This window comes from Cyprinus carpio, chromosome B13 (assembly GCF_018340385.1).
Source record: "Cyprinus carpio isolate SPL01 chromosome B13, ASM1834038v1, whole genome shotgun sequence".
Classification (NCBI taxonomy): Eukaryota; Metazoa; Chordata; class Actinopteri; order Cypriniformes; family Cyprinidae; genus Cyprinus; species Cyprinus carpio.
Genome location: NC_056609.1, coordinates 22,422,543 through 22,445,349, shown reverse-complemented (window position 1 = coordinate 22,445,349; position 22,807 = coordinate 22,422,543). Strand labels below are relative to the sequence as shown.

The 22,807-nt window shown below is 37.4% G+C and overlaps 1 protein-coding gene across 1 annotated transcript in view; it reads right to left on the bottom strand.

The window, feature by feature from the left end:
* jag1b (jagged canonical Notch ligand 1b) overlaps positions 1–22,807 on the bottom strand; it is a 30,701-nt gene that overhangs the window by 1,714 nt on the left and 6,180 nt on the right. Inside the window, exons 3-25 of the mRNA XM_042737295.1 lie at positions 21,168–21,225; positions 17,112–17,363; positions 15,478–15,538; positions 12,571–12,701; positions 12,364–12,483; positions 10,684–10,797; positions 10,493–10,606; positions 10,297–10,410; positions 10,140–10,186; positions 9,017–9,190; positions 8,056–8,206; positions 7,237–7,401; positions 6,661–6,774; positions 6,454–6,567; positions 6,233–6,346; positions 5,144–5,260; positions 4,528–4,555; positions 3,412–3,497; positions 2,593–2,706; positions 2,146–2,255; positions 1,811–2,044; positions 944–1,075; positions 416–562 (exon numbers count right to left, since the gene is read on the bottom strand). Coding sequence (XP_042593229.1) covers positions 416–562; positions 944–1,075; positions 1,811–2,044; positions 2,146–2,255; positions 2,593–2,706; positions 3,412–3,497; positions 4,528–4,555; positions 5,144–5,260; positions 6,233–6,346; positions 6,454–6,567; positions 6,661–6,774; positions 7,237–7,401; positions 8,056–8,206; positions 9,017–9,190; positions 10,140–10,186; positions 10,297–10,410; positions 10,493–10,606; positions 10,684–10,797; positions 12,364–12,483; positions 12,571–12,701; positions 15,478–15,538; positions 17,112–17,363; positions 21,168–21,225 — 2,811 coding nt within the window. The remainder of the gene's footprint in view (positions 1–415; positions 563–943; positions 1,076–1,810; positions 2,045–2,145; positions 2,256–2,592; positions 2,707–3,411; positions 3,498–4,527; positions 4,556–5,143; positions 5,261–6,232; positions 6,347–6,453; positions 6,568–6,660; positions 6,775–7,236; positions 7,402–8,055; positions 8,207–9,016; positions 9,191–10,139; positions 10,187–10,296; positions 10,411–10,492; positions 10,607–10,683; positions 10,798–12,363; positions 12,484–12,570; positions 12,702–15,477; positions 15,539–17,111; positions 17,364–21,167; positions 21,226–22,807) is intronic.

Sequence of the window (22,807 nt, the reverse complement as noted above, 5' to 3'; positions counted from 1 at the left end):
CACACTTTTATTCAACAGCAACATTTTCCTATTTTGGACAAGACATACACTGTTTATACCCGGTCCCCTGGCCCAATCTACAGAGGCTGGCTCACATGGTTTAAAGGTCTCTTAAGTTGTGAAGAGACTTGGCAGCTTGGCAGAAACATAGGACGCCATTTTTGATGAACAGCATGCATAAAGAGGGCCCTGATGTCTAATTGAAGTTCAGTCCAACTGGCAGAGCTGATGTAACATTCCATGGCTTCAATGACTTAAAGCTTCTTTTGACAGTTAAACATTGCTCAAGCAAGACAGACCAAGGACAGACAGTTCAACACGACTGGCCCAGACTGTGGAAACCTTAATACTTTAACTTTTGACTACTTTTCAGCAAAGATGGACCCAATGTCCGGTGTGATTGAGAGCACTTACCAGTTTTGGGGTTTGGTGTCTGGTGAACTCGTACGCCGGTGATGGCTTTGATGATGGTGCTGTTGCCATTGTGCTTGCTCACCAAGTCAAATATTTGACCCGTAATGTCTTTAATAGGATTCCTGTCCAACCTGGGTTCTTCTGTGGACTGCACAGGAAACATAGACTCATAAATATCACAAAAAATGGAAGTCATTTGGGTCAAAAACAGCTCTGGAGGTCTCCGTTTACTTTCAACGTATGAACAAAAGAAAAATGCATTATTGTATCTTTTTTGTGTTCCACAGAAGAATGGAAGTCATGCAGGTTTGGAATGACATTAGCGTGAGTAAATGACAAAAAATATTTTCTTTAAATGAGTGGTGTCCACCTTCTCTTAATTAGAAACACCTGAATCAGCTGATCTTCTAGAGTACTGGAAACTTCCTGTCAGGTGTGTTGGAACAGGTTGGAACTAAAGGTGGCCCTCTAGAAACATCTTTAAATGCTATTTTAGACCCATTTAAATTTGTTGAAAATCTGTACTTACAATGCTGACGTGAATCTCATTGCTGGTTGAAGAAGATGGCTTACAGGTGATGGACACAGTGTATTCTGCTGTCAGGTTCTTCAACAGGTACCAGTGCCTCAGCTCATTACAAACATGCTCCACACTCAAGCCCTGTTGCAACAGAAAAATCTATTACAAGTTTGTTCAAATGTAAGCGCTTTCCAACTAAATAATTAGCACCACATTCATCTAAATCCCCAAAACTTCTTCTCGGTTTTTAGGTTTGTCTCCAATTATGGAGCAGACAGTGCAGACAGTGCAAAAAGTCCAAAATGAAAGATTTAGTCAGTTGGGAGAAAGTAAAAAAATTAAACATGGATGGCAAGGTTCTCCCCCTGTCAAATATTAATCCTATACACTTCTCCCTAGTTTCTGTAGCCCATTAGTAGAAGAACCACATGTTTTTTATGCTTGTCACTGTCCTTTGTTGCACTCGCTTGTCTCTCGTTCAGCAATTTGGGCTGGCTGGTGGGCAGCCGCCAGCGGTGTTTCTCAACAATGACTGCCTAAGTATTAAACCGTTACGGGATATTAGCTCAGGAATGTCTTGGTTCGGAAAGGGATACCGAGCCACAGCTTATTGTACAAAATGTATTTCTTGCGCTTTTATTCATCTGAAGAAAAAGTGTTTGGACATGACAACAAAGCTTGTGAGAATCCAACCAGCATGGAAAACTTCACCCATGAGAAACGTTGTCTCCTAGATGAAGAGAACCTGATCTTTCACACCCTACTGCGCTCTCAGTTCTCCACAGAATTAGAGAAGGGTGGAGGAGACATTTGGAGAAGGGGAAAACGGCTCAGATGCTCATAATTCAATCGCTCTCCTCTAAGAGTATGACTCACTTGAGGCATGTTCTCCTTGGTAAAGGTGAACGTGATGTTGGCACAGCTGTCGTCCTGATAAGAGAAGCTGGTGTGGCATTTGGAGGGTGGAGGGGGTGCAGGGGGCCAACACTCTCCGAGACTAGGACAGGGTTTGACAAAGCAGTGCTCTTCTTTGATGGGAACACAGGATTGGCCTGCAGGACACCCACTTCTGGCCTTTCCTGCCTGACATGATTGTGGTCCACACCACATCTGAAGAAAAAACCCCAAAAAATAGGTAAATTTTTGATTGCATAATTAAGAGAAGTATTAGTAAATGCCTCAAGAATACGATGCAGCGGCAGCTAAGTTACCATGGTGCAATGAATCTTTCCATGTTGACACTGGCAAATGTTGCAGTCTTCCTCCCATTTGGCACCATCAGCAGTTACTTGTCCGTTATCAATACAGGGTTTCCCAGTTACTGTGAACGACATCAACAGAAGATTACGACATGGCAAGAAAGGAGTTGGTATGGTGTGATGTGATGTGAGTAAAAATTCAAGCATTACATTTCCATTTAGTGTGTATATTTTCTATTTGTTTCTTTTGTCACATTCATTGCTGCCCAAGTACATCAAATTGATGTGAACCCTCAAACTAAGGAGAATTTCTTGGCAACTTTGAGACTGTTAAGTCAACAATACCACTGCTTTGTAAGAAAGCAATTGTTTGGGAGATGTTAATGCAGGTCTTGATGCTCTTTTCAATAAGTAGTAAGTGGTGTGTAGCTTGTTTGCACAAGCTTATATGACTCTTACCTTCTTGACACTCTGGTCCTGTTCTTCCAGGTGGACAAAGGCAGCGATAACCATTGATTTCATCTACGCAGGTAGAGCCACTTGCGCAGGGAGAAGACTGACACTCGTTTACATCTGAAGGAATGAAGACAATCTGTCAGGAATCATGCTTTGAACATTTAAAGTCCTAAAACATTCCAATCGCATGAATAGCAACAGATATGGTCTTGTTTCCCAGTAAAAACACTGAAATATTGTTACAAATGAAATAGATTTATCTAATAAGCACGACTGCTTAAGTCTTGGTTTCCAAAAATCTTGTCATTTTAGGTTTGTTTTTTGCTTGAGACAAGACAAAACTGTCATGCTGTCTTGCTTCTTTAGTTTATATTCCCATAGAGATCAATTTGATTGAGGCGAGTTCATAAAGTATGACCGAAGACCCTGTCCTGATGGACTATATCATCTTAGGCTCAGCTGACATTAACATCATGAGCTCATTTGCAGGTTTGGATGCATCAAACAGTAAAGCCTGAGTTATGTCTCGTGCAGCCAGATGAAAGCTTTTCAAAGAGCAAATCGAGCTCTGTAATCAGTGCTGGATAACCAGGCTGATTGGCTTTCGATCACTGCTAGTCAGTTTCTCCCGAGGGGCCGTGAAAATCAGCGCTGCAGAATGCGAGGACGCTGCTCACTGTGCTGTTGGCATTCTGCCCAGAGGGCTGGCTAATTGGGTGGCTAGACCATGCATTTTGTTCCAGCTCTGTTTGTTTTTGAAGAGTTGTGTTGCACATTTAGAGGGCTTACAGCCAAGAGGATCAGTCATCATCTAACACTCACTTATGCGGCAGTCTGGCCCGGCGAAACCCGGTGCGCACTCACAACGGTACCAGTTTTCACCATCCACACACGTCCCGCTATTGTAGCTATGGAGAGAGAAAGATAGAAGGTCAGACACAGTTCGGTTCAGGCATCATTGCAGCATTACAAACAGGGTCCAAAAACAGCCATTAATCAAGCACAAAAGGAGAGTCAAAACTGGCATGCTGACATACTGCATAAGAGCTGTTGGCTAACAGTGAGCAAAGTTTGAGTTTGGGCAACTAAAGTGGAAAAAGTAAATAAATAATATTAAAAATTTTAATAATAGTTTGAAATAAAATGAATTAAATAAAGTAAACAAATTTCATAAAATAAAATAACAATAAAAAGGCAAATAAAAATTAAAAAAATGAATAAACATGAATAAACAATATTACATAAAATAAAAGAATATAAAATTAATTAAAAGCAATATAAAGTAAAAAACAAAAATTTAAAATAAACATTTAATTTAATATACAGTAAATAATAGAAAAAACAAATGGAATCAACATAATATTAATTAAAATGACAATAAAAATAAATAAAGTTGGTAAAGGTATAACTTTATACATTTGCTACAAAATGATTTTATATTTCAAAATATCCCAAATATCTCCAACTGTAATGTCATACTCTCACTGATAAAGTGACAAAATGATTCAAATCAAAGACATACGAACTGTCTACTAATAAGAAACATCCGTTACAGCTTGCATGTCACAACAACTTTTACAACTATGCAAAAACAGGTAAATCCAATTATTATAAGTGCATTTTATCGGTTCACTGTTATCAGTGGCCCCTAATTCCAAATGACAAAATCCTTATCAAATGAACTCATGCTAATCTGTTTTGCTTGGATATGTTACTGTGAACTCAGAATCTTGCTTAGACAACTTCTCGAGCAGATGAACCCGATGTCAAAAGCACAATAGGCAGCGAGCTTAACGCACCCTTGGAATGACAGAAGCTATGGGAGTGCCTGTTTCCCAGCACTGTGAGAGAGTGTGAGAGAGTGTGAGAAAGTGCGGCACAGCTGTACGGGCCTGTTTACAGCGGCAGGCTGTGTGTAAATGTTTTGCCAGGACTTACCATGGGTGTGGGTTGCAGTCGTTGGTATCTGAAAGAGAGAGAGAGAGAGAGAGAGAGAGAGAGAGAGAGAGAGAGAAGAGGGTTTAATTCACTTCACACCCATGTGAGCACATAAGAACAAACACAACAGTCAACATGTCAGAGCTTGTGTCGGAGCGCGCGTGCGTCTGCGTGCTCGCGTGGGCGTCCAGTTTGGCAGAGTTGCTGATTGCTCGGTTACTAACTGACTCGCTGTCTCCAGCTTTTCATTTTTAGGACTCCAGGTTTCTCCGTTCTCACAGACCGAGAGGTGCACAACAATACATGAGAAAGGCACATCGAGGAAAAAAAAGAAAAAAGAAAGAGAAGCGGTGGGCTTGAGGAAAGGGGGGGACATCTGTCTCCACTTTCCCTCATTTAAATTTTTTCCTTCATAGCTGGCAGCAGCCGACATTGTCCAGCCAGGGTGAGGTGGGTTTAGAGAAAGAATGGAAAAGAACGAACAAGACAAAGCCAGGAAAATGGATCCCTGTTTTATTCTCAGACTAAATGAGGGTTGAAATATTAACTTTTATGAGTAAAACTATTCCCTCTTCCACTTTAAATCTACCTAGGAAGTTAGTACTGTGGTACTCACTCTCGGTGCAGGTGGATCCTTCCCAGCCTTCCTTGCAGACGCAGGTGAAGGAGTCGCCGTTGACCACACAGGTGCCTCCGTTCTCACATGGGTTGGGCAGACAGCTGCTGTTCTTGGCTGCAGAGGAGCCACAAGAGAGGTCAGAATGCTTTGAACTGAACAGAGTAACACGAGTGCAACCACAACAAGACTGCCACACTTAAAATGGACCGGCTACATCTTGAAGTATTACCAAGTACAACATTTCCCAAGACTCGATCCAACTAAATTTCCCATCAAAGAATTGGAGCCGACCGTACGCCAGATATGATATTTTCTGCATCAAAGAAATCTGCAAAAATGCTCGTCCCAAAATCTGATGGGGTTATTTTACAGATCGTGCTATTTGAAGCGAATTGCAGCCAATACATTGACAGAAAGAGAGAGAGATTTCGGTCTATGAGCTAGAATGTTTTCCCCCTATTTTGCAGAGCAACTTCTTCTTAGTTTACAATTTAAACGATAAAACAGTTTCTGAATATTCAAGGGGTTTTCAAACCGAAGGGGCCATGGAAAATTTCATTGTGATTAAAAAAAGGTGTTAAATAAAGAAATGGTTACAAAACTTTTGTATATGATTATATTGTATATAATTTATATATCATATTATATTTTAAATTACTTCACAAGTTACATAACATTTACTACTATTTGATTTAATGATTAAAAACAGTGCTATAGCAATTAATTTAAATAAAAAAAATCTTCTTATAATGCAGATAATAGTTTCCAGTTAAAATTTTAACATATTTTTGGATTTAGTACAACAACAACATTTGAAATTTAGTGGTCATATTCTAGAAAGAATCAGTTTAAAAGGTTCTGAAGAACTCACAAAAAAACTTGTAGCCACATTATTTGATACACAGTTGTAGCTTGCAGCTGCTTGCTCCGACATTGCACAGTGCATTTTCATGTTAAGTATGACTTGACAGCAAGAAGTGTGCTAAAGGGGTTTGTGGGAATATGGTATTTTTGCAAGGGCTTGATTCACATGAGTTGTATCACATTCTAAGGTAGAGAAAGTGAATGGGCGTCACCCAAACTGACCTATGTTACATGTGGCTCCTTCCCAGCCAGGTGAGCACCTGCATTTGAAGATGTCCACTTCATCATGGCATGTACCTCCATTATTGCATGTGGCTTCGTCACATTGACTATCACCTGAAATTACAGTTGGTCCAATAGTATTTTATAACTCCATATGTGCACGCTCACACAAAAACAAAAACTCAGCAAACTGGGTGGGTCATAAAAATAGTCTTTCTTACGGGAGTGGCAGGTTTTTCCCTTCCAGCCATTTCTACATTCGCAGTAGAAATCGTTCACCAGGTCTTGACATGCTCCCTTGTTCAGGCAGGGGTTCAAGCTGCAGTCATCGATGTCTGAAAAAATGGGGAGAAAAGAATAAGAAAATGAGCTTAAAGAAGCACAAACATTTAACAAAAGCAGAGAAAAATCTATTCAAGTGAACATACTGGTTTCGCAGTGAACTCCTTCCCAGCCGTCAGCACAAATGCACTGATAAACGTTCACCTTATCGATGCAAGTACCGCCATTGCGACATGGGTTACTCTCACAGTCGTTTATATCTGAAAAAAAAGACCATAGACATCAAAAAATTTAGGATCATCTACATAGATGATAGGGATGCACAATATATCAGCTGATTATCAGCCGATATTAATGATTTTGTTTATTGTAGTTGATATTGATATTGACTGGTTGTTATTGCAATTTTAATTGCACAAGCTCATTTTCTGTACTTTTACACTGAGATTACCTTTGCTGTCACCTAAAGTGCACTTAAAGTTAATTTTCAAAAACACTAATAACACTGTTAAATGCAACCTTTAGCAAATCTCAGATTGAATAATCATTTATCAGACTTATAACATTATGATGTGTAAATTCACAGAACACTTAAAATAACTGATTTTAGTTTTTAGTGTTTCAAACAAAAAAATTAAAATGTATTCAGAGAAATTTTAAAACCAGGCCATAAAATGAAAATAACCGTGTGTCTATAATCTGACAATAATGTTTAGTCTTACTCTCATGGCAGTAGGTGCCTCTGAATCCTTCCTGACACTCGCACGTAAACTGGCCTCCGGCCTGACTCCTGCAGCGTCCGTGAGGACCACAGACGTTTGAGGAGATATATCGCACCCCTTCAGGTGTACTGTTGGATGCCACAGCAACAGTGCAGCTGTCAATCACTGTGAAAGTTTCAGAGAAAGAACAAAACCCAACTGTTAAAACTCTGGGTTCATTGTGAAATAAAAGCTACACTAAACCCACATTAGCCATTCTTCCGATTTATTTCAATATTTATCGGTTCACTTTCTATGTTTTTACATCTATTTTTGCAGAAAGAGTGTACGAGGAGGCTTTTAAATGCACATAAGCGCTCAAAGTGGAAAGGAACTTGATGGGCTTATCTAGCTGTGGGGTTTGCCCCTCCTCAAACACACACACATACACACACTTTTAAACATCCAAGGCAGAGAATCCCACCAAGTCATTACCACGAAGAACACACACAGAGCTGTTAAGAAACTGGCAAATGTTCAGGAGGATTTGGGAATGGAGAAAGTGTTTCGGAGACTGTGTGTATGTGAGCTGTGTGTCCAGGAAGGTTACTGTCAAATAGCTCAACACGGGCTGAAAAAGCCTCATGTAACAAAATATGAGTTCTTTTTCCTCATCTTTCCCCCTGAAGGTGCTGGGAGAGTCCACGGGCCTGTAATCTAGTTTTACTCAGCAGCTGAACAATGGCATGCAACTGGCAGATCAGCTTACTCTGGGTTTTAGGGGGCGGTTTACAAAGAGATACCGAGACGGGATCCGTCCCGGAGACTGAGATTTCTCACCTTGGCATGATGTGGTTCGACAATGGTCCTTCAGATGAGAGCAGTTTTTACCCTCATAGTCATCGGGACATTTGCAGAAGTAGTCCGAGGCCAGGTTGAAACACTGCGCACCATTCTGACATGGGTTGGGCTTGCAGTAATCGATATCCAGCTACACCAGAGAAAGATTTACAAGAGGAGAAAAGAGAGCTCAATGATGAGGGGAAAATGATATCCAGGCATTTTTGGATTCTTAGAAAACACAGAGCAACCCTCAACAGCCTCGACACAGCGTCTGCCAGGAAAAAAGCACACCAAAACGCTCAGGAGAATAAAAACAAATAGAAGAATATTTTAAAGAGCTAGCCAAACCCTGCCTGTCTCAAACCTAGCCCGCCTTTCTTTGTCTCTCTCTCTCTTTCTTCAGGGTACAACTAGAGCTGGGTGGATGAAGGTATACACCGTTTAAATGTTTTTAAAGAAATGAATACTTTTATTCAGCTAAAATACATTAAATTGATTAAAAGTGACAGTAAAGACATTTATAATGTTATAAAATATTTATATTTTAAATAAATTCTGCTTGAACTTTCCATTCATCAAAGAATCCAGAAAAAAAGTTATGGCTTCCACAAAAATATTAAGCAACACAACTGCTGAAAATTTACAGAAATAAATAATATTTTAAAATTAAACAGTTATTCTAATACTATATCATAATATTTATGTTTTTAATGTATTTTTGATCCAAGTGCATGAGAGACTTCTTTCAAATACATAAAAAGCTTACCAACCCCAAACGTTTGAACAATAGAGTGCACTAATAGAAATGTCAAAATAATTTTTTACCGTTTAAACATATCAGTAGAGTTCATCTTTATAGGAGCGATTGTTTTTTTGGTGCATCGAGTGTCCAGTTTAGCAACTGGACTGATAGTTATATAAAAAATTAGTCAGGAAAGAAAACAGGACTTTCTCTCACCTGACACAGCTGCCCCGAGAAGCCAGCAGGACACAGACACTGAAATCCATTGACTTCATTCTGACACCGGCCACCGCTCAGGCAGGGACTGCTAGCACACTCGTCCACGTCCTTGTCACAGTGTTCACCCGCATAGCCAGGAGTGCAAAGACAGCGGTAACCATTCACCAAATCCTGTCAAAGATGAGACTTTTTTAAAGCTACAATAACTCAGTGTAGTGACCAAGATAAAATCATCTCTGTGCCATAATCATGGGCATACTTTACTGGCACTAACCCCCAAAAATAAATGTTAATCTTAGAAGGCTTACATTTTTTTTTGTACAGCACTTCTGAGAATGAATGGTATCAAAATGTCAACCTCAGAAGGCACACCCATGTTTCTGTTCTGGATGTTAACAGTTTCTAGTGCCATAAACCTCTCAAGTTTGAGAGGTTTATGGCATTAAGCCTTAGAAAATGACTCAAGAGTTTTGTTTGAAGCAGTCAGTAGCAATTAAAAGGGATATCCTTGAGCACACCTGTACATTCCACTTTGTTCTCAGTTATATCTAATTTCAGATGAACCCATTGCTAAATATCACATACAAAATAACTAGCTGTACTTGGCCTCTTTACATGCCAGTCCCTTCATGCTTAAATGAAACAACAGAATATTACACTACCATTCATAAGTTTAGGGTCAGTAAGATGTTTTTGAAAGAAGTCTCTTATCTTCACCAAGGTTGCAGATGTTTGCTCAAAAATACAGAAATATTGTGAAATGTTATTGCTATTCCTAATAATTATTTTCTAAATGAATATGTAATAAAATGTAATTTATTCTTGTGATGTCAAAGCTGAATTTTCAGGCATTACTCAAGGCATGTCACATGATCCTTCAGAACTCATTCTAATATTCTGATTTGGTGCATTTCATATTATTTTATCAATGTTGATATTTTGTGTAACTCTTTGATGAATAGACAGTTAAAAAGAACAGTATTTATTTGAAATAGTTTTTTTTTTTGGTAACATTATAAAAGTTAACTGTCTTTGCTGAATAAATGTTTTAATTTCTTTCTGACCCCAAACTTTTGAACAGCAGTGTACATTGATAATAAAACATCAGAAGATCTCCTACCTTGCAAGTTCCTCCATTCAGACATTGACCCTGACAGTCATTTATGTCTGAAATTGAGAGAAATATGTCTGGATTTTTAAGCCAAAAACAGCAGATAGAAATCTACAAAAGGACATGCAGAGATAAAAAGAAAAATAAAGATTGTTGATATACTCACTTATATCACAATTCTGACCCGTCCAGCCATTGAGACACTCGCAGAAATATGCACCAATCAGATTGTGGCATGACTTGGCATTCACACATGGCTTGTCATCACATTCATTGGCATCTTTGAAAATAAATTTTGTGATTAACTCCTAGTTAAAAGCATGATGAAAGTCAAACTTCAAATTGCTTCACTAATCTCTCACCAATCAGACACATTTTGCCGCTCCAGTGAGGAGGGCAGGTACATTTGAAGCCATTAACCAAATCCTGACAGGTGCCTCCATGTTTGCATGGGTTGGGTGTACAATCATCCACATCTGTGAGATCAGAGCAGGTTAGACAAATCAAGTGTTACTGGATATCTTCTTCAGAGTGTGTTTGTGTGCCTTCTTACTGATTTCGCACGATGGGCCGCTCCAGCCGACTGCACAGTGACACTCGTAACCCTGACTGGTCTCCTTGCACGTCCCTCCATTCGCACAAGGGTTGGACAGACAGGCGTGTTCAGCTGTGAACGCATGCATATAGTATCACTCGTTTGCAGTTTTTATTGATTTTTTTTTAACCTGAAAATCGGCCATTATTTACCCTCATGTAGTTTCAAACTCGTACAACTCTTCTGTAAAGCCTTATTATCATTATATTGAAACAAAAATTAGTTAAAACAGAAGAAATACACTAAATGAGGATTCATTTCTGGGGGACCTATAAGTGTGATATGCTCTCAAGCCTGACCAGAGTATGTTGATCTAACCTTTGCACTGTAGTCACATGACTGACCCCATTAACTTATTATCTTCCTGCTTAAGACTGAACGATTCCTCCAATGGTTTGGATAGGGGAAGATTTCACTGCTCCAGGAGGTTGTCACCACCCTGAGGGCTTAAATCTGGATCATATGAATCCAAGAGGAGGATGGGTTGGAAAAAAGCCATGACGGTCCATCTGGCAGATTTCATCACTATACCCATCCAACCCCTGACTGTCAAAACAGACGAGATTCACTGGCAGGACATATCATAACAGAGGATTAGCAGACCTGGGCGCCCTTCCTGACACTGTAGACAGTTAAGGCCCGTGGTCTGACATCATCTGATCCCCCATAGGCTCTCTACACCCTTTTCCATCTTGCTATACCAGAATGCAATGACACTGCTGCAGACTTTGACGTGGTGTCAATAACAAAATGGCATTGTGTATAAAATGGACTTTTGCCAACAGAAACCCAGAAAGCAGTGCATAATGACTGTAAAGATTCATTAAACAAGACGATCAAATTCAAACGACTGCACCTAAACTGCTCCTTGTATCAAGTTTCAAGCAGCTACAGTGTCATTATGTTTCAGAGTCGTAAACAGGGAAAGATGATAAAACTTTTGGGCAGTACTGCTACGATAAACCACACACTCAAAAAACAAGTCTCTAAGGAACAAATGTTTGCTTTATTTACCCCTAAAATGTTCATAGTAGTACCTTAAGGGTACATATACAACTCTAAGTTAGTAATTTGCACCTTTGCACCTAGATAAGCTAGAAACCCAACCCTTTACAGGGACTACCCCTAAAAGGTACCATTTTTTCTCATTTGTTTTTGACAGTGCATTGAGTGGTTCTTTATAATGCAGTGCATCAATCCAACTCTCATTATATTCAAAATGTGCTTAAACCAATACATCACTGTTTTATGTTTTAGATATTTAATTGCATTAGAATTACAGGTTTTTTTTTACACTCATTGCTACAGTATGTGCACACCTGATGAAGTTCCTTCTGTGGAACTGAAATCTGATGGCCAAAACAAACATTAACTTCAAATCAAAATTCTTCTAAATTTGGCAAACTTGACACTCACCATATTTTAAAAAAAATCACCATATGCGATTGGTTTATTATTTGTGATATCACTATTTCAGATTAACCAATACCTAAAGAGCACATAAAACAAAACAATGTGTGAATGGCCACTTTTCATGTCAGTCAGACAGACCTTTTCCTGACTAATTTGGCCACAATCTGCAAACTGAACCAGACTCTAGTGTGATGTTTGGAAGTGTGGCTAGCATGACGGACTCACCTCGTTCACAGTTGACCCCAGAGTAGCCATCTTCACAAGAGCACTGGTATTTATCAGGCCCTGTATTGCTGCACGTTCCTCCATTCAGACACGGCTGGAGAGTTCCACAGTAGTTTAGATCTGAGAGGTAAGAACAGGATTAGTATTGAATGTTAGGAAACAAAAACAGAATAAAAGACTGAAAAAGTCAAATTGACGCGTGCTTACCTTTGTCACAGAGTTGTCCACCCCAGTTAGTGTCACAGAGGCACTGCCAGGGTTCAACGCAGGTTCCGTGTACACAGCCTGGGTGAGGGATGCACTTATCACAGTATGGACCCTGCCAGCCGTACAGACACCTGAAAAAGACAAATAGACACTAAGGGAAATTGACCAAATTGATTTTTTTTTTTAATCATATTGATTTTGACCTTTTAGACCAAAATGCCCACTACATGTCATTTAGTTTGATTTTCCATTTTACCCATTTTTTTCTGAATAAAATGGCATTCAAATTGAGTTAACACAAATAACATTTTAGTTGATGATAATGTGCAATTAAAGTGAAATAACTGAACATAAAAATGCTTATTTTAGAAGAAAATTTCAGACTGCACTTTTGGCTTTTGCATCTGAATGTATTTGAGTGAGATGAAGTTATCATTTGAGTTGAGTTATCATGGACAGAATGAATAACAAAGTCAGTAGTTCCATGACGAGATTAACAGTGCAAAACAATATTACTTTAATGATGTAACTTTGGTAAAAAAAAAAAAGAGAAAAAAGTGTTCTTGTTTACCCTTTGAAAATTTCAAATAATATTCGCCCGCACCTCTTTTAGAATGAGTTTACTTTTCCAATTCTCTCATTTTCTCAAGAGGCGTCAGGGCTGAAGAAGTATGTTCTGTTGTAACGACAACATCACACGAAAACAATGTGTAGTGATTTTCTAATGCATAATTTGCCACCATTTTCTCAAAGTACTTATCAAAACTTTGAGGAAAAGTGTTGTTTTTCAGGGCGTCCAATGCTAAAAGGTTACCCTTTTATAAACCCTGTTTTAAAAGTTCGCTCCAGTCCACTGGGAAAAAGGAACCGCCGACAACTTCTTGTCTGATTATTTAATGCCAAGCCATGCAAACAACAAACAGCAGCTTTAAAACTCCACTGGGTCTTTTAGAGAGACTAACATTAGCTTGTGGCAGGACACTCTGTCTCAATAAAAGCAGAGCGGCTTGGCCCCAGAACTGCTCGGACCGTCTGGGTGGGGGGGATTGTGTTTGTAAACTGCTCCATTGGCCAATGTATTTATGGCGGGTTCTTTTGCATTCTCACTCCTGTTCCCATGTAGCCTTTCTCTGCTCAGGGAACGAAAAAACAGAGTCAGATCTACAGCCACAGAATATCTCTAAGCCTGTAATTAAAAGCCATCTCCAAAACAGCTCAGCAATAGCTCTCCCCTACACTTCCCCCTTAAGATGCCAGTAATTAAACAGCCTGAGCGATAACCTGCTCCTTAAAGAAGGATTCAGATGAGATAGTAAGTCACTTGAGCACTTAGCCACAGGAAAACAGACTGCCCTCTGAAGAAAAAAAAGAAAACAATTAGCCTGAGGCGGCAGTTCAGCTGTAAAAATAAACACGGTCGTTGAGGAAACCTCTCTCTGTGATTAAAGACAACTATTCTTAAACGGGCAAGAAGATTTTGACTATGAGAAACATTCACAAAACCCTATTTCACATCAGCAATGTCTTAGAAGTGACTTTGAATGATATTAAAGCAAAAATATGGCATTAAAGCAGCATGGCTGAGTAACATTTTCACCTCGACTGTAGGCCTCGGCAGTTCCAATTTAGCACAGTAAGAGCTCTTGTTACAACAGTTGCACAGTTGCATGGCTGTGTGTTCTGGCAAGCTTTCAGTGAGAGATGAATAGGTAATGGGATATAATCATGCCAAATGTAACAAAGAGCTGAGGTTTTAGTATACATTGAATTCCGTAGACTTCCAGCCTTGATCTTGAATGCTTTCAGAGATGGTACAATGATGAGAATTACTCGAACAAAAAAGATCTTTGTAACGAAACATCACTAACGTCTGTCTGTTGACCAAAAAAACATGCAAACACCTATAACGAACTGATGAAAAACCAGAAAAAGCCCAATGCAAAACCTGCCGTGACTTGCCCCAACCAACAGAACATCAGTTTGTTGCGCAAGAAATTCAATTTTCATTAACTCGATGCTGTACTCAACACAAATAAGTTACACATGATACATTCCTTTATGACGAAGCAAGTAACTTCAGAAAGCCTTGTTTATGCATTTTTTCCAGGCATGCTGCAATCGTACATATATTACGAAGCAAAACCTAACTCAAGAAAATGTCAAGGAAAACATGCTGCTATGGAAGGATTAAAAAATTGCTTTAAATTCTGTTCTCTTGGGAAACAACACAATATAATAACCCACCATGCTATTTTATTACACATTAAACAAGCCAGTTAGTTTGACAGTTTTTTTTATGTGCATCAGTGTTACAAAAGAGAAGAAAAGTATTTATTATGCACTCATAAATCACTGAGCTATAGCTGTATACTAATACACATAGATACACATCGCTTTCTCTTCCCCTGTGGCCAAATTCATACATCATTAGTAAAACAAGCAGTGCATTTTAAAACCCAATTAAAGATTGAACTTGGCAGATGATGATTTGTAGATAAGGCTTCAACATCTCGCCAGACAAAAGCAAAATGGCTAAAAATAGCTTTGTGCTTCAGTTGTCTTTACAACATGGCTTTATTGACACCGTCTCACTGCTAAAAGCCAGCCATGTTGGAATACTTGGAGGTGGATGTCAGTAATCTGTGTTTCATTGTCTGTGGACCAGAAACAAAGCTTGAGCTATCAGACCTTGATAGGTCAAGCAGGACACATGGATTCTAACAAGATTTAACCAAGAGCCTCTAGTTGCAGTGAAAGCTTGTACTGTTGCATCTTTCACACTTTAACAAGGCTTGGCTCAAAATGTTAAAGAGCAAGGTTGAGGACAAAATAAACCTGGTGACAGTGTAAAGTACATTTTTGCAGGAAATGCCACAAAAATATAGAATAATATTACAGATTACTCACTTGCAGCCACCTGGTTCTTTACAAAATCCATGTTCGGTGCTGCAACCTTGTCTGCAGATTGCTGGAAAACAGAAAGAGTGGGAAAGGATGAACAAGAGTAAGTTTGTTCCCCATCCTTGCTTTAAGATATACCATGGGCCTCAATGTCCCCTGTTCACCCATGAAAATATTTTGGCAATGTATGGGGTGGGAATCTTTCAAACCCCTCAGCAGCCTAACTGAATCCTAATCTAATTTAAGTCCTGTCGTCAGGCTTCGGGTGCTGCGCTCTCTGTTCATGGCTTATTCCAAACTATTCCATACTATTCCAGCCTCTTAAAATGGCTAAAAAAGCATTGAAGCATGAGTCAACAGTTTGCAAACCATTTTACTTCATTATCAGATGCATTCAGGGATGACCAAATCAATGAAATTGATGAAATTTTCTGCCGTTCATCAAAAAAAAAAAATTTCCACAAAAATATTAAGCAGCATTGATAATAAGAAATATTATAATATTAAATAAGTATCATATTTATATCATACGATAAGCAAGCGAACACGAGCAGCGAGAGCAGAATTACATGAGTGCTGTTTGCCCCGAAAAGCACAAGTGCAAATGTGATTTTATACAACAGTTCAGTAAGAAGCTGATATTGTGTTATATTTTAAACACAATATGGTCTGTTTTTGCATAGTTTTGCCAACAAAAATATTACCTAAAGCCACAGCAGAACTGTTGTGCGGTGTTTAGTTTCTGAATGAATCCGCGTTTAGAACAAATCGTGTGAACCAATGATTCAAAGCCCCATTCACAAAGTGAGCCATTTACTGAATTCCTGAATGAATCAGCCATTTGAACGAATCAAATGAATGTTTGACTAGTAAAGACATTTTATGCCACCTGCTGGCAGGTTTTGTTTCTTATTTAGAGTATTATTTCATTAAAAAAAGGAAAAAAAAAATTGGAGATAGTTTACCCAAAAAAAAAAAAATTATGTCATTAATTACTCAAATCAGAATGACTTAATTTCTTTTTTGGAACATAAAACAAGGTATTTTGAAGACTGTTGGTAAGCTGTTCTGGTTACCAATGACTTCCATTGCATGAATGAAAAAAAAAAATCTTCTCATAATATCATCTTCTATTATCCACAATATTTTTATAATATTACAAAATACCATAGTAGTTTTTGTATGTGTAATAAATTTTATGTTAAATCAAATAAAATATTTCTTTCTAAAGCTACTATTTGTAATGTCTACTTAATACTTTCTCTTTTAACACAAAAAAAGTTTAATCTTTTGGGAGTATTTTCACAGCCAAATGTAATTTGCGAAATTGCAATTAATTCGATTAATTAATCGACACCATGTAATTCATTAATTATAAACTTTAATCGATTGACAGCCCTATAGTAAATATATTAAATCAGTATATTAGAATGTATCCTAAAGTGACACTAAAGACTAGAGTAGTCTCTAATAAAAACTCAGCTTTGCATCACAGGAAAAAAAAATAAATTTTCAAATATATCAAAATAAAATTATTTTACACTGCAATAATACTTTCACAATATTACTGTTTTTACTGTATTTTTGATTAAATAAATGCATATATATTATTATGGCCTTAACACAGTCTACTTGCTCACCTGTATTGCAGTCAGGACCCGTCCATCCTTCCAGGCAGGTCTTGTTGCCATTCTGGTCACAGGTGTAATGTCCAAAGAACTCGTTACGTGGCCGGCAGAACTTGTTGCAGCCAAAGCCGTAGTAGTGTTCATCGCAGGTGACCCGGATCTGGTACTCAAACTGAGCAATGGGGCCGTTGTGGGTCAGTCTCTGCCATTGTCGATTTGGGTTGATCATGCCAGAGTGGTACGCTTTCTCAATGAGCTTTCCACCTGAACAGTCAATGTGTAACAGTTAGAAAGGCCTTGACACAATAACACCACACACAATTCAGAGTTAAAGGTTAACCGAGAAACTTCAATGTCTCTATCTAGTTGCTCACAGATTGAAAATATCACTGGCCTAAAATGACCCCTCATGTTTATAGCTGTAGGAAAAGCCACAATCACTATTAATTACATTGTGCAAACAATATGCTACTAGCAGCAAAGACTCATGACATCAGTGAATAAACACTGTCTTGCTCACTTTTTCTCTCTCTCTGTTTGACATTTTCACCCCCGTAGATTCAGATCCCAAACAGAGAAGTGAATTAGAGTAGGGGTTTTAAACTGGGTTTCTGGAGACCCCCAGGAGGCCACAAGAGGGTCCATGGAAATTTACAGAGAAAAAAAATGTTGGTATTAAATCAGCACTAATACTTATTTCAGTTATTTAGATTTTTTTCCAGCTAATATTTTAATTGTTTATTTTGGATTTGGTAAAATGACAAAAATTTAAATTTTTACATTTTTATTTGTTTTTGTAATATCACCCATAATGTTTTTCAATGTAAGGGGACATTCAATAAAATGTCAACAAAAATAATAAAAATAAAAAAAACAACAAAAATAATGCTGCACAAGTTAAATGGTCAAACACATCTATCGCATATTTATTTATAAAAACAATGGAAAAGCAACAAAGTCGGATTCAATAATGCATTCTGTTTGAACAAACCCTAAATGAGTTTTTAAATAAATAGCAGCCTTTATATTTATGGTTTGAAAAGTATGAAAACCCCTTGATTTGAACAGATAAATGTAGAATCTGAGAGACACTTACTGGAAATAAATGTAAGTACAAGTAAACTAAGTAATCTGACATGTATTCTCTTCAAACACTCTGACCACAGTCAAACACCCATCCACTCACTCACCCACAGATTTCATCCTTAAATTCTTGTTATACTCCCAACTAGGGCTGGGCTGTGTTTCTCAAAAGAGCTCTGTTGACACCATTGGTCTCCATGATCTACTTAAGTTTACAATACTCTCTGAAATGCAGTCCCGGGCATCATGACAGCATATTCGCTAAAATGTGGTAGAGGTAATTTTTATACCACAGACCATTCATATGTGTGGCTATTGGTGGGCAGGACTAAAGAACGAAACATGTCCAAAATGAGTCACGCTGCGGAAAACCTTGTTATCAAGGGGTGTTTGTTAGGAATAATGTCAAGCAAAGTTTACACTTTTTGCAGCCACTAAACAACATTGCTTTTATGTTTTAGAACAGCTTCAAACATGACTAATACAATCAGAAGTCCATTTTACAAAGTTGGATTTAATGTTTTGAGTCCTTTATTTTTAACTGAATCTTTGAATTATTAGTTATTTGTTTGTGTTCAACTACCCATATGTATCCAGTGAATATTTTATTCACTGTTTTATCCCAAAATATTAATTACCACATTAATTAGGCTAAATAAACTTTATTATAATAGTATATAAACTTAAATTATAATAGTATTCTTTATTGTTAGAGAGATGTAAAATTGCTTCCCATCTCTATTCCTAACTGTGCTGTTTCTACCCACAGAAGATGAGGTAAGCTGACAGCTCACATCTTTCACCATTTTCCCGAATATGACTAGAACAGGGGACTGTGAAATATCTATTCCTCCCTTTCACATAAACACTTATCTTTAAAGTTCTCTGCAAACTGATGCAACATTAACTGTTATTCCTAGAGGAGGTAGAAAGAGTGAAAAGAGATAATATTATGGAGGCCAGGTGGGCCTATAGTTCATAGGACTCTGGAATGCAGAGGGTCTTTGTGGCATTTCACTTGCACCCTGAACCCTATGGACAGAGCCAAGTGTCATGTCTTTACTACCTGCAGCCTGATCCACTTCACTGTGGGGTGAGGAAGTCACATTAAACTGACAGAAAAAAAACCTTCACACCCTCAGGACAAGGAATAAGAAGAGTCGCTAGCAAAAATGAAAAACAAATTCTACTAATGACATGTGTACATATATTTCTTATATATTTGATAAATAACCATTCAAAAGTTTGGGGTCAGTAAAATTTTAAGAAATTAAAACTTGTTTTCAGCAAGGACACATTTAGTTTACCAAAAGTGACAGTAAATAAAAATACAAAAATAAAACAATTCCATTTCATTCTTCTAACCTAACTTAATAAACTAATCAAACCTGAAAAAAAAAAAAAAAAAAAAAAAAAAAAAAAACATGGTTTCCACACAAATATTAAGCAGCACAACTTTTTTCAGCATTACTATTAATAAAAAACTATTCTTGAGTATAAAATCAGCATATCAGAATGATTTCTGAATGATCATGTGACACTGAAGACTGGAGTAATGATGCTGAAAATTCAGTTTTGCCATCACAGGAATAAATTCCATCATAAAAATATTAAAATAAAGAAAACAGTTGTTTTAAATAGTAATAATATTTTAAAATATTATTGTTTTTACTGTATTTTTGTAAAAGAAAAAAATAAAGCCCAAGTGAGCATAGGAGACTTTGAAAAACATTTTCAAAAACATTTATCAAAATTTTGCCAACCCCAAATTTTTTAATTGTGTCGATATGGATAAAAATGTTTGTCAAATGCATTTGCTTGACATTTTTATCCAAAACAACCTGCAATGCATTTAAGGTATTGTACACATTTGATCAGTTTCTACATTTCCTGGGAATCAGATCCATGACTTTGGTGTTGCCAGCACCATGTTTCACTGTTTGAGCTGGTACAGCTTTAAAAAAAATACAAAGTTTTGGCCTAAATCTACCTTTGGTGGACAATGTTATTTTACAATATTTATAAAAATATAGTTGTTACTAAATCTTCTCACAAATGTTAGCAAGTCTGAATTGGCTACAGATTTGGGAATTTCCAGATTCTAATATTTCATTTGAATATTCAAAGTCCATTAAACAGAAACAAATGCCTCTAAAATGTAGCACAACACATATTAGGAAGTATTTGAAAAGACCACCAATCCAAAGAGTAAAATTGCAGGTTCTAACACCAGATAAACCATTAGCATAATGCAGTCTATAAGCTGATTCATATACTGTAGAGTACAAGACAAGAGTACAACTTCAACATAAGCTTTTCTGCAACAAAAAGCTTGAAGTCACTATATCAGTTAATGGTAACACAACCTAGAAGAGCTATTCAAATGAACTCCACCAGACTCAGTTTAGTGTCTAAATGGGACTGTTTCTGGAGTGTTAAGCCCTGTTGAGGTGTAAGAAGAGAAAGGTTATAGCAAACATAACCTTGTGCTTGAGCTATGCAGCGTGACAGAGAGGCCATGAGTCCTTGACTGCCAACACCTGCCATTAGTCATCAGGTATTCGGAAACATTTTCATAAGCATGAGGCCCCCTCAACAATGTTTCTCACAGACACACACACAGTCTTCCTCTTCTTCCCTTCCCCGTCCTGTCACACACCTGTCAGCACATTTGGTTTAAAGACTAGCAAGCTATGAGCGGAAATGGTACAAAAGCAGACTTAAATTTCTTACATTTCCCAAAGTTTAAACAAAAGAAAAAAGAAGAAACAAACCAAAACAAACTTTAATTTCTAACAGTTACCAATTTAAACAACAACAAAAAAAGTTATGATACAAAACAAAACAAAAATAGAAACAAATCAAACAAAGCAAGAAACATAGAAAAAACATCAAAGAGGGAAACAAAAAACAGAAAAAATATATCAACCAAAAAGCAAATAAAAACAAAAAGAAGCAAAACAAACAGCCAAAGATGCTACTCACTTTCGCTGGCAGTATCGTTATTGAAGTCCAAGGCCTCCAATATCAGCGTGTAGGACCTCTGAAAGAGAAAAACACACATGCAGTCAGCTATGAAACCAAAACAAAGAAACATCAAAGATTATTTTACATCAACAGAGCTTTAGTCAGGGACCTTGACTCGTAAACAATAAACACCAATGACAAAATGTGACCATGGGGACATGCTGAGAAATGTGCCGTGAAAGATCAGAAGAATAATACAGCCTTCACCTTATCTGGTAGTGATCTCCTGACACTTTGGCCAGATACAGTATCACCATCTTTACAATTTAAACAATGACTGCCAGAATAGATCAACAAGCATCCTTGTCTGTGGGAGACTATTGTTAAACCAATCGAAAGAACCAAGCAGCTCTAACACCTTCACAGTATACCTGAGTGACACTTAATTACATTATTTAATCAACAAATTTGTTCATTCAAACTTATTTGCTTGTGCACATGAAATTAAGCTATTATATTTGGTGCAGTCTGAGCTGTTTTAATAATAATGAATACAAATTTTATAATATTAGTAATGATAAGTTTTATTTGTAAAGCACCTTTCATACAAGGAATGCAGCTCACAGTGCTTTATAATAAAAAAATAATTACAATAAGCACCAATTACTTCACATGGAAACAAGTAAAAAAAAATTATAATAATGAAATAATAATGAGATTAAAGATAAAATCCCTTTTGTAAAGATTATAAAAGATAAAATTATTACATGCATAAAATGGAAATTCAAACCAAGTAATAAGGAAACAAAACGAATTAAACAGGCTTTTCATTGTGCTTGAGCATTGCAGCATCGTGCTGTTCCTCTCCATTCTGATTTTTTTTCCCCCAGAAAATAATGAAATTTCCAGAAATGACATACCTCAGACTTCTTTTACGTGTGTGTTTATTATGTGTGAGGGTCTAGTAGAGTTGAATCACTGGGTCATGTTATTCTCACTGACAGTTACGTGGCATCAGTTCAGCGGTCATTGTAAGGACATTAGGTCCAACATTTTGTACATTCAAAGAAGTCCTTCTATCTTAGTACTAACTTTATTATGCTACGCAGCCATTTAATTTGCAGTTTGACAAATTGGAAGGAAATAGCTGTCATATTTTGACTATATAATTGTTGAGAAACAGTGATGGAATTGGATGGAATCATGGTTCTTTAATATATACAATAAAGCTGAATGAATTATATCCATGTACCACATTATTTACATGGTAATCCGAGAAAGCACCACAGTTTGACCCAAGAGGTAAAGGTTTGGCTGGTGGGTGAAACACACTGGTAGATGCCATAACTGCACCATTAGAGGGCAAAAAAAAAAAAAAAAAAAAAATTCCCCTTTGAAAAGTTTGGCATTGTAAATGTCTTGATGATGTCAGTTGCTGGTTGGCTGATGTCATCATGTGATTAGTCAAATGATATTTATGGTTATTGGCTAATGTATGCAGATATGAGTGCTCTTAAGCACTGTTGGTGGAAATTAAATTGTAGACATCTATTCTGTACCAGTTGAGCAATGGGAAGGCTGACAGTCCAGTGCTGTCCAAGTATTATAGACCTCCTTGGTTCTACCAAAGTTCATATTTAAAAAAAATATATATTTTT